This window comes from Phaseolus vulgaris, chromosome 3 (assembly GCF_000499845.2).
Source record: "Phaseolus vulgaris cultivar G19833 chromosome 3, P. vulgaris v2.0, whole genome shotgun sequence".
Classification (NCBI taxonomy): Eukaryota; Viridiplantae; Streptophyta; class Magnoliopsida; order Fabales; family Fabaceae; genus Phaseolus; species Phaseolus vulgaris.
In genome coordinates, this window is record NC_023757.2 from 14,832,412 (window position 1) to 14,844,061 (window position 11,650).

Sequence of the window (11,650 nt, forward strand, 5' to 3'; positions counted from 1 at the left end):
TTCCAACTTACCAAATGTGTTATACTGACTTCGTTTATTTTCATGAAATTTCATATGAAGGATTAAGAGACCAAAAACCTATAACTGCCCTTCAGGACTTAGGCCATGAACCCACGTTAATTTCTAAGATACATTTGTTGCTTCTCAGAAAATCAATTTCCAACGTCAGCCAACGAAATAGAACATCAATCCAAAATCCTTCACAGTCACACACCCCATACAGATTCAGTTCCCAGGATTACCTATGCATGCACAATCTCAAATACATCCACTATAGCAGTCAAATTTGGTCAATCACTACACCAAAATAAACAAACTTACCTCGCACCGTTTCGCAAACCACCTTCTCCTCCTTCCTCGCAGCGTTTCGCACACCACCGTCACTTCGCACTACTCCGCCGTCACTTCACAATAAACCACCCTAAGTTAGCACTACTCCGTCGTCACCGTTAGTTCGCACCTTTGCCCTCTCCGCCGTCACCGTACACAACTTCTTCTCCGCAGTCACCGAAGTCACCGTTCGTCTATCTCTACACGTTCCTATGCTTGCTGGAAAATTTGAATTTCAAACCCTAATACACTCTTCCCCCTTTTCAGATCACATGCCACGTTGCTTTTAACAAAAATACCAAAACTGCCCATGCCACGTTGCTTTTAACAAAAATACCAAAACTGCCCATGCCACGTTGCTTTTAACAAAAATACCAAAACTGCCCATGCCACATCATCCATTCCTCCACGTCACACAGGTGTAAATTGGAGCAAACGGTTTGGAGGTGTCAAATAATCATTTTCCTATTTTTAATAAAGAAACACTCTATTCTCTTTTTTTTTAAATGTCATATTTATAAAAACTCAAATAAAAAATATATGAAAATTAAAAATATAAAATTAAAAGATAAAATAAGAAAGTGAATGTCATGCTATTAGAAAAGTATATAAAAAGGTAAGTATCATTTATCATGAGAGAGGTGGAGATAAATGCGTGTGTGAATTATAGGGAGTATCATTCACTCTCTCACTCCATCATCATCAGCACAACTATGTGACATATTTTCAAGCTCAACTCTTTCTTCTTTAACATTTTATTAATATTATTTCTTATTATCACATTGATTCCCATAATATTATTTCTTATTATCCGATCAACCAGGTTTGGTCTGGATGAAGCCTTAACCGGCATACCCTGCCGAGACCGATCAACCAGGTTTGTTCTAGATGAAGCCTTAACCGGCATACCCTGCCAACACCTCTCTCAGCTCGGTCTAGATGAAGCCCCAACTGGCATACCCTGCCGAGACCAATCCATACACACCCAAGTTAACATCGTAACTTGGCACAAACAAACTCACACGTTAAATGGTCGATCACCCATTTTAACTTGTTTGATTAAGCAATCACAATTAATGGTCTATCGTCCATTCTAACTCGTTCAATTTCACACGTTAAATGGCCGACCTCCCATTTTAACTCGTTCGATTTCACACGTTATATGGTCGATCGCCCATTTTAACTTGTTCGATTAAGCGCTCACAATTAATGGTCGATCGCCCATATTAACTTGTTCGATTAAGCGCTCACAATTAATGGTCGATCGCCCATTTTCACTCATTCGATTTCACACGTTATGATGGAAGAGGGCCAAGCACCACTTCAAAGGAAGGTCAAACACAGAGACATATAGGGCCAACTACAAGGGCAATGGCCAAGAGGCTTGATGAGGATTGGGACACTGCCACTGATGGCAGAGAAACTTACCTTTACATGTTCAAAGAGGTCCAAAATCAAGCGTAGCATAGTCTTTAAATTCTTGTCAAAGTAGTATAGGAATTTTCTTTTGTAAAATTGTTTTAATTGTAATTAGGATGAAATTTGGTTTCTAAAAACCAACCTGAGTTAGCTTACAGTTTCTAGAAACTACTAACCTAACTTAGGCAGGTCATTTTTAGGCTTAGAAGCACCAATAGTCACTCTTGGTTCACGCTTACCATGTGACTTCCTAGGCGCCACATTTACATTTCATTTGGCTAGCATTCCATGGCCATTAACTCTTCATTTCCGGTCCTCCAAGGCTATATAAGGAGGAGCCTACCTCATGTTTTCTTAAGATTAATTTGAGAAATGAAATGCTGCCAAAATGTGTCATTCTTACTCCGCTGCCAAAATGTGTCATTCTTACTCCTTTGCCTAAACTCTCTTAGGATTTAGGTCTTTAATCTTCAAACCTTTCACCTACAAAGAGAGTTGGCCGAACCTCTCTCACTCTCCTACTTCTCATGCACCTCCAAGACTACCACAACTCTTAGGAGAGCCTTGTTCCACCAACAATCCATTGAAGCTTCCGCAAATTCTACCTCAAAACGCAAAGATGAAGAGCTCAAGCTATCATGTTAAATGGTCGACCATCCATTTTAACTTGTTCGATTAAGCGTTCAAAATTAATGGTCAATAGCCAATTTTAACTTGTTCGATTAAGCGTTCAAAATTAATGGTCGATCGCCCATTTTAACTTGTTCAATTAGGCAATCACAATCAATGGCCGACGCCCAAACAAACGAAGACCGACACATTTAACTTGTGCAAATTATTTCCTCAAGGGCAAAAAAGACCGAATGAAAGGAAATGGGTGATATATTAAAACTGCAAAAGGAGGAGGCCACACCCCGACCTCGAAGGAAACAAAAAGATAACAAGAAAAGACAACAGCCCAGCCAAGAGCCAACCTAGTCTTGAACTTCAATGCACTCGCCCTCCTCAGCTTCGGTTGGCCGAGCTTCTTGTGCCGCCAAGGCACCCATCTCGACACTTGGGACTAGCCGACCCTAGTGAACCTCACAATCCATGTCGAATTCACCAGTGTCCGACGGTCCCCTATAAAGTACATGGGCTTGACGCACGGCTCGGTCGAAGCATTGCTTCAGCAATTCCTCCGACTCCTCGTAGTTTTGGTCGAGCTCAGCCTCGACCTGGTCCTTTGCAGTCTAGAGGGCGGCCAACTCAGTGGTCGAGGACGAGAGCTTCTCATCTCTCTCCTCGACCATCTTCTTCAGTTTGACAATCTCAGTTGCCGCCCTCAACGCCTCGGCCTCCGCCGCCGCCAAACGCTGCCTCGCCTCGGTAGCGTCCTATTGTGCCAGCTCCCTCTTGCTCGCCTCCCGAGCAATCCTTGCCGATAACTCGTTGTTAGCAGCCAATGACTGCTTCAGGTCTTCACTGGACTCGGCCAGTTGATGCTCCAACCGAGACACGTCCTCGGCATGACGGTCCCGGTCTTGGATCCCATGCTCGATGAGGACGATCGAGCGGCACATTAGTTCCAAGTCGCTCCTCAGCAAGTCTGGGGGGGAAACACCTCGGATCGACTCCCGAGTCTCCTTAGGGAGGGCCATGCGAACTCGGCGCGTGAATTGATGGCCGCTCCCAGAAGATCGAGAGGCGATGGGGAAGCCCTAGAACGGCCTCGATAGGCCCGACCACCCGCTCTACACGCCGGGGAGAGGGAGAGCCCGCCTCAACAACCTCCCGACAAGGCAGCGATGTTGGCAGAGAGCCAGGGGACCGAGTGGTGGTGGCAACGTTACCACCATCCCTCGACCTTTTCTTGGACCAGCTGGAAGGTTCGGTCGAGCCCTTGTCAGCACCTGCACCCTTTGATGAAGGAAGGACGTCGATGCTCCGACGTCCCTTCCTACCGGCCGCGCTCTGCCGATAGTTATCCAACAAGCTCACACCGGCTGGCTTGTCTTGAACCATAACAGCTGCAAAAGCAAAAAAAAAAATAACAAGAGTTAAAAGACGAAAGCAAAAGTACCGACCGCCATAAACAACAAACCTATACCCCTAACGCCCGTCCATCGTGCCGTCTCGGCGTAAGCACCGATCAACATTTGACAGGGAAGCTTCATCGGGAGTGCAGTGAAGAGGGAGAGAACCTCCACCTCCTCGTCACTCCCCATAGGCCTCGGCCACGCCTTAAAATCCCGAGAATTGGCAGTCCAGTACAAGGGGAACCGAGACCGACCGGCCTCATCAAAAAAGAAGGTCGTCGCCTCTGGCCGAACGATAACCTTAATGAACCTCTTGTACGAGACTGCAAAGGGGTCGAACAAAACACTCCCTGGCCGACCGACCAAGAAGAGCCAAGAGGCAGGTTGGGCGGGGTGAGAGACATAGTAACAAAGAAAGGAAGAGGGAGTGGGACGAAGGCGCATAACATCACATAGCAGGCGAAAGGCCTGAAGGGACGACCAGGTGTTTGGATGGATCTGGGTGGGAACCACATTGAGCGCTCGAAGGACGCCCATTGTGAATTTATCAAAGGGAAGGGACACATGTAGGTCCGAGAAGAAACAGGTGTACATATAGAAGAAGGGGAGACCAGTACCCGATCACCCCAAGCACACACTCTCAGGGGGCTCACAAGGCAAAACACTAAAGTAGTGAGAGTGTCCGCCCGCCTTTAGAACCGGGTACTTGGCCAAAAACTTGGTCACAGATACCTCGGTATTATAGGTCGACGAGATTTCAACCACCTTAGGGTCCACCCAGCTAAGGTCCACGAGAGGAATGACCGTCGGGGGAGAGTCCGACTGGTCAACAACATTGGTTGGATCGTCCCCCCTAAGTACCTCTACCAGGGGTGGCGCCTCGACCACCATGACCGACAAGGAGTTGGTGGTAGATGATGAAGAAGAAGAAGTTGAGGAAGAAGAAGAAGGTCCAACAAGAAGAGAGGGGCGACCGAGAGGGGAGGAAGGGTGACCAGAGGAAGATGACGTAGGCCGAGGGTCGACATGACTAACCTTGTGAAAATTGGACAAGACTGAGTCTAATAAAGAAGGGTGAGAAGTCACTCGGATCTCAGAGCTATGGATGAGAGAACGCTCGGCTATCAGACAAACTCACAAATGAAAAACACAGCGTCTCGGGACTGTTGAGACCGTTATTTATAGGAGCTTGCGGCCTCGGAATTCGAAACGTTGAATCCATCTCAACCGTTAGATCTTCTTGATCCAACGGTCCACAACGCTTCCCGCCCAAAAAACTCCTCATTAATGCTAGCCACATCACGCTGCCTGAGGTCATGTCACGCCGCCTGAGGTCACGTCACACCTTGGAGAACGAGACAACCACACGACCAAGGAGACCGACTGACACCCACTATTAAAGACTCATCGGACATAACCGTCCTCGAGCCTGGGGGGCAAGTGTACTGGTGTGGGCGAGACCGACACTCGGTCTCCCTGACCGAGACCCACCTAGTTGCTTAAGACCTGGTCTACTTGACCGAGACCAGAGAAACCTGGCCGAGACCATGGAAACTTGGCCGAGACAAGAGAAATCGTCACGGTCGGCCAGGCCGGCCGACACATACATCAATTAACGCTCAAACTAAGGTTAGTGAAGTTAATCCGTCATTAAGGATTAGGTAATACACCCATAAGTGAGCTCCACTCCACTAATCAGACCCAATAAGGTAAGCCCATTAAAATAATATTAATAACACACATCCCAAGAAGAAATGTACGTCATTTATTACTGTGCACCTACCCGAATACTGATCACCCGCTTTACTGACTTGAGCGTTGGAGTGCCTTCCGTAGGTACCCCCATTCGGTGTTCACCTGAGACCGAGAGCCGAGGGAAAAGCGCGAAGACAAAAAGGACCCCAGTCAAGCACCCAACAACCTGCCCGACCGAAGGAGGAAGACGAAGGCTTCAATAGTTCTCTAGGTCTCATCTCCCTAGCAGGAACATATATTATAATAAAATAAGTATAATTAATTATATTAAATAATAATAATTATTAAAATATTAATAAATATATAAAATGATAGTTTAAATAAAAATATTAATAATAAATTTATGAAATAATAACTATAATTATAAATTATAAATAATATTTAATAATGATAAAAATAAATAATGGTAAAATAAAAATTAATTTATAATATATATTTTGTAATTATTAAAAATTTATATAATACCATTAAAATGTCAAAATTATCCTTAATTTTATTTGTATCAAATATTTAATAATATTATTAATAAAAATAATTAATGATAATAATTAATAATAATAAACATAAATATATGTATTTATATAATAATATTATTATTATTATTAATTATAAAAATAAATAAATATATAAATTAATTATATATTTTTTATTATTTATATATTTTTAAAAATAAAAATAAATTTGTAAACTTACATTTTACACATTTTAAAAAAATTAAAAATGTTCACACAACCATCACATCATTCACAAAATTCAATAAATTTTCCTTACAAATTTACTTTAACATACCAAAATTCAAACAACATCATTTTTCTCTAAAATCCACTCGTCAAATCTTCTCATAATCCACGAGATGAAAAGAAATAACTTCTTTATTTTCTGTCCCTTTAGGGATCCTGACTTGGCTTTATGTTCTGATAGCTTGCTTGGAAAATTGGTCATCTAGATTCCTCACTGAAAAAAATATGCATGGAATAGACCCACTCAACTGTTTTTTCTTATTATCTTAACCAAAACTAGAATTGCATAAGATAATTTGTTTGATCCTACACCACAGAAATATTCATCCCTACAAAGTGAAGGTTCTCTCAAATTACTTTCTGTTGCATGTGCAAGTTTTTAATCTTATTAGGCAAATTGTGGGTATTTTAAAAATGATCCAAATACCATATTTGGAATGTCCATGCCTAACACCTGGATATAAGAAAAGCGGAAAATCGATATGACAAAATCACGGTGATTGAGACATTCTAAAGAAAAGAAAAGTTTCAAGTTACCGTGACAACCAAGGAATGGAAGTAGGACCATTCCTAGGTGTGTCGGTTATTGAAGAAAGATAAACTCTGTATTATGCTCTTAGCTTTTCCCCTACCAGAATGAAACTTTATAAAGAAGTAGCAAATGGGAATATTTTTCTGCCATTGCATGAAATGAAACATACTTCAAGGATAGATAAGAGAAGCTCCTGAAGAACAATGAATTCTCCAATGCTCAAAATTTTGATAGCTTTGCTGCTTTTCACTCTATCTTTTCAAGCTTATGGTAAAATCAGCATCACTTCTCTCTTATACAGTGCAGCTAAGTTCATTGAATTTTGCTTTATTAAAAGGAAACAGTGTTCATTGTGCCATATATGAGGCTACTGTTATTGAATGACAAATACAAAGTGTTATGGAATCCTGAGTTTTGGGATATTTTTTTTCAGGACAGTTTGAGGAATGGTGCATAGCAGATGAGCAGACCCCAGATGAGGAGTTACAAAGGGCCATGGATTGGGCTTGTGAAAAGGGTGGAGCAGATTGCAGCAAGATAAAAGTGAACCAACCCTGTTACCTTCCAAATACCTTGAAGGACCATGCTTCCTATGCCTTCAACAATTACTATCAGAGGTTCAAGCACAAAGGAGCCTCTTGCTATTTCAATGCTGCTGCAATCACCACTGATCTTGACCCAAGTAAGATCTCTAGATAATCTCTCATAACACAACTCCTCTTTAGATATAATGTCAAATTGTTTAGCTTTACAGTTGTTACAATGTTTTATCCTTTAACATTAACAATACTATAAGACATTAAATCTCATTACTAATATCTTGTATTTGTCCAATGGCAGGTCATGGCTCATGCAAGTATGAATTGTTTCCTTGAATAATGTCTGAAGTGATTTATTTTCTCAGATCAAAGACAGTTAGACCATATTTTGCAGTTAAACTTGTTGGGAATAATGGAGTCTGTATGATTCTCTTAACATTCTTATTTGTCCATTGCTTCATGTGAAGGTGAAGCAGTAACATGGCTAAAGCAAGTAGAATTCTCAGTTTTGTTTTGTTTTTCCCCTGGACTTTGGACTCATCCCATTTAAATGTATGCTTTGGTTAAAATTGAAAATTTTAACTAAAATAATAAATTTTCTTCTCCTTATCTGCATTTAAATTTTATAAGTTAGAAGACATATTTCTTAATTTTTAACATCTTATCACAAAATTAACCTTTCAAAGATTTAAAATATAATTATTTTTTGTTTACAAAGAAATAAATTTGTATCAATAATAACATTTAAAAATTAATATGATAATATATTATTACATTTAAAAATGGAAAATATATTTTTCAAAAAGCTAATTCTATAACGCAATTCTGAAGTGCTAAATTAAATTTGTGTTAAATTATGTCTTATCCAAAACTTTCTCAATAAGAAACACATGGAATGTAATGCTTTTATGTGGAGTACAAGAATTCATTGGATTCAAAACAATATTTTTTTAATTTAAAAAAATTATAAAAATATAATCTTTACATTATTTTTTAAATTTCTTATAATAAATGATGATATAGATTAATTTTGTTTTAACTTTTGTATAAACATTTAAAATATTAATATGACATTTTCGTATTTATTTATGATAATAAAAAAAACTTTTAAACCATACAAACTATAATTTTTGTGAAATAAAAAAATATTTATAATAAACTAGACAGTAGACACTATCCAAAGAACTGTTTACTATGGGCAATTGTAGCATAAAGTTATGTCACTTTTCCTAATACTAATTGTATTTTTCAATTTTTCATAATCCTCTTTCACAAAGAATTAAATTATTAAAATGTATTAATTTTGCGTCCCATGATCAATTAACGCTCCTCTTTACAAAAATATTACACTTTGTTTGAATTTGAGAGAATGAAAAATAGTGGATTTTGAGAAGAGAAGAGAAGATGAGATTGTGTAGATTAACGGGAAGAGAGTGGAAAGTGAAGGAAAATAAAATAAAAGTTTTTTTAGAGATGTGATTAATGTGAATGATAATTACTTAATGGATGAAATTGTAAGACTACAATTTTGCCCAGCTGGTTAAAATTAATTTAAAATATGATACTTGTAACTTATGTGATTAAAATATTATTTTTGCAATGAATTTAATTAAAAAAATATAAATTATCTAATATTGTGAGTATATACAAAATTGTTGAAAATAATTCTTGATAACATTAAATAAAAATAATTATAAATATTTAAGTGTAATTTTACGTAAAAAATAATAAAATAAATCAAAATTTGTGTAAAAGTTCATCACTTATTCCTAATTTTCTTAATTGAATTATTTTACTCATTTATTTTGTTTTCATTTAATTTTTACACAAACTTATGTCAATATCTTTTGAATCAAATTATTCTACATATTCTTATACATAGTAAATGTTACTATTAGGATTTTCAATAATTGTTCCTTGTGGATTCGATATCCGTTCTTAAGGAAAAATAAAAATTTCTAATTCAGTACATTTAACATAAAAGAGAATCATCAATTAACTTTACATTCAAACACATATAATTGGTTATTCAAGACATATAAGCACACCATAATCAATTATCTTTCACATTCAAGCACGTCTCATTATCAATTATATGACATGATTAATTATGGTCTTATATATTTGATTATGACATTTGGAAACTTACATATTCATGTGTAACCCCACTCGAACAACGTCGCTTCTCCACAAACCACCACTAGACCACCTCGAGGAGCATAAATAGTCATGGATGTCAAAACAACATCACAAAATCACCCTTCTTCAACAAACTAACACAACAACAACATACACCATTCCACATATGCATAAAGAGTAGGAAGAATAGGGAACCTAACCGAAAATCACTCTACTTCCTGTATGCATGGGAATCTTTGTGCCATGAACATTTTCTCAATGCACAGTTGTCATACACAATGAAAAGCAAAAAGACATTTTCATATTTCCTGATGGAAACCTTCCAGCCTCACACAACCATATAATAAGGAGGTTGTTTATTGACTTAATTGCAAATATGGGTTTAATTGGGCTTTTGTTTATCTTTGTAGGCCCAAACAAGAGGTCAACTCTAGATTGAAGGAAGGTACAAACACATCCAAGAAGACCTCCAAGTCTTCAAAACATAAACTAGAGCTTTGGCCAAAAGAACACAAAAAGACTGGGTTTCTGCCGACTAGTCAACATTATTTGTGGGCCAAGCTTTAGCTTAAATAAATTGTATAAAGTTGTTAAGGATTTCATGGGTCATCTATTGGGCCTAGTAGCATAAAATAATTGGACCAAATATTTGGGCCAAGTAGTATAGGTTTTTGGGCCAATAGTAAAATATGACTAGTTAGGGTTAAAAGTGACTAGTTAGGGTAACAATTGGACTTCTTTGAGCCCAATGTAACCCTAAAACGTCTAGGATATATTGGAGAACGAAAATAACTTGGCATGGAGCACATGGACGTCCACATGGCAACACAGGAGTGGAGAGGATTTGGCATGGAAGGTGTGAGCTAAACATGGAAAGTATGACTCCACATGACACCTTCTCATTGGAGAGTTTTATTTTGAATTTTAAACTTTTGGCTCCAAAATATTCAGCCCTCTCTCCTATAAATTGAGGTGCTTGGCTCTCATTTTGGTAAGATTAATCATATGAGTGAATTGCTGCCAAATTTGAGCCAATCACACTCTTGTCTCTTACTTTCCCTAGGATAGACGTTTGATCTTCATTATTCACCCTCCAAGTGATTAGGCCTCACCTATCACTCTCCATACAACTCATGCACCTTCAAGGATACCACACCTTTTAGGAGATCCTTGCACGCCACTTTCACAAGCTTCCGCCACCATCCATTCAAGTTTCGCCACACATGAAGGCATTTCTTCCATCATTTGGTATCATGAGTTATGGTCTTCAAGAGATAAGTGCCTTCTCTTGATTTTAATTTAGTGTTGTTCTTAATTTTGCATTGTTCATCATATTTCTTATATGTCTTGTTGTTTTAATTTCGTTTTTGATTCATGCTGATGTTTGAACGATTCTAATCGGTGCATTTGACTCAAATTGATCTTGAGTTTCCAATTTCAAACTGTTTTTAGGTTCCTAATTGTGGTGCTATTCTGTTTTGGTTTATTTGAGTCTTTTTTGCAATTTTAATCGGTTCATATTGTGTTGATTTGAGTCATTTTGATTTTGGAATCCAATTGTGTTTTGTCAAGTCATGTGTTTCCAAGAATTGTCATGAAATCCTAGTAGTACTTTTCTTTATTGATTTGGTTTCTTGATTTGATTTTGAGTCTAGTTTATAATCTGAATTGTTTGATCCTTTGGTGCATTTTTCTTTTAGATTTGAGTTCATGCTTGAGTCCTAGATCCACACAAGTTCTTATACATCACTTCTATTGTGTTTTTGAAGTTCTTAAAACTGTTTTTAATTCCAGATTAGGCTTCCTATGTTTTTGTTGAATCGGTGCTGGCTGTTTTTGTTTAAAGAATTTAATTCCGTTTATGAAAAATTGTGAAATTATGGATCTTAACATATTGAAGTGTTAGAAAAAAGTGAAAAAAAAGTGAAGCAAAATTCAAAATAGAAAAAAAAATGATAAATCAAATACAATTAGTGTGCAATTCTGGCGCGAAAAAAATGGTGAAGTGGCATCAGATTTGAAAAATTTATCAAAATCAATTGGTGCATTGTTTTGGTGTGATTCCAACGCCAAAATTTAGCTAAGATCTTGAACTGTTTGTGATTTAAATTTCAAATTCAAATTTAAACTATACAGCTCAGCATAAATATTTTAACTTACGCATTTGGTACCTCAAAA

The 11,650-nt window shown here is 37.9% G+C and overlaps 1 protein-coding gene across 1 annotated transcript; it reads left to right on the plus strand.

Moving 5' to 3' along the window:
• Window positions 1-6,905: 6,905 nt before the first annotated feature.
• LOC137805821 (glucan endo-1,3-beta-glucosidase 12-like) lies at window positions 6,906-7,942 on the plus strand. Its single transcript, XM_068605736.1, has 3 exons — window positions 6,906-7,064; window positions 7,228-7,476; window positions 7,635-7,942. Exons 1-3 carry the CDS (start codon window positions 6,998-7,000, stop codon window positions 7,667-7,669), a joined length of 351 nt encoding a protein of 116 aa, XP_068461837.1. The 5' UTR covers window positions 6,906-6,997; the 3' UTR covers window positions 7,670-7,942.
• The last annotated feature ends 3,708 nt before the right edge of the window (window positions 7,943-11,650 follow it).

Excerpts from the sequence above, each read along its gene's own strand:
- LOC137805821 (XM_068605736.1), top strand. The coding sequence starts at position 6,998 with ATGAATTCTCCAATGCTCAAAATTTTGATAGCTTTGCTGCTTTTCACT. Across the intron at positions 7,065-7,227 it reads TCTATCTTTTCAAGCTTATG|GACAGTTTGAGGAATGGTGC; the intron begins GTAAAATCAGCA and ends ATTTTTTTTCAG. Across the intron at positions 7,477-7,634 it reads CACCACTGATCTTGACCCAA|GTCATGGCTCATGCAAGTAT; the intron begins GTAAGATCTCTA and ends GTCCAATGGCAG.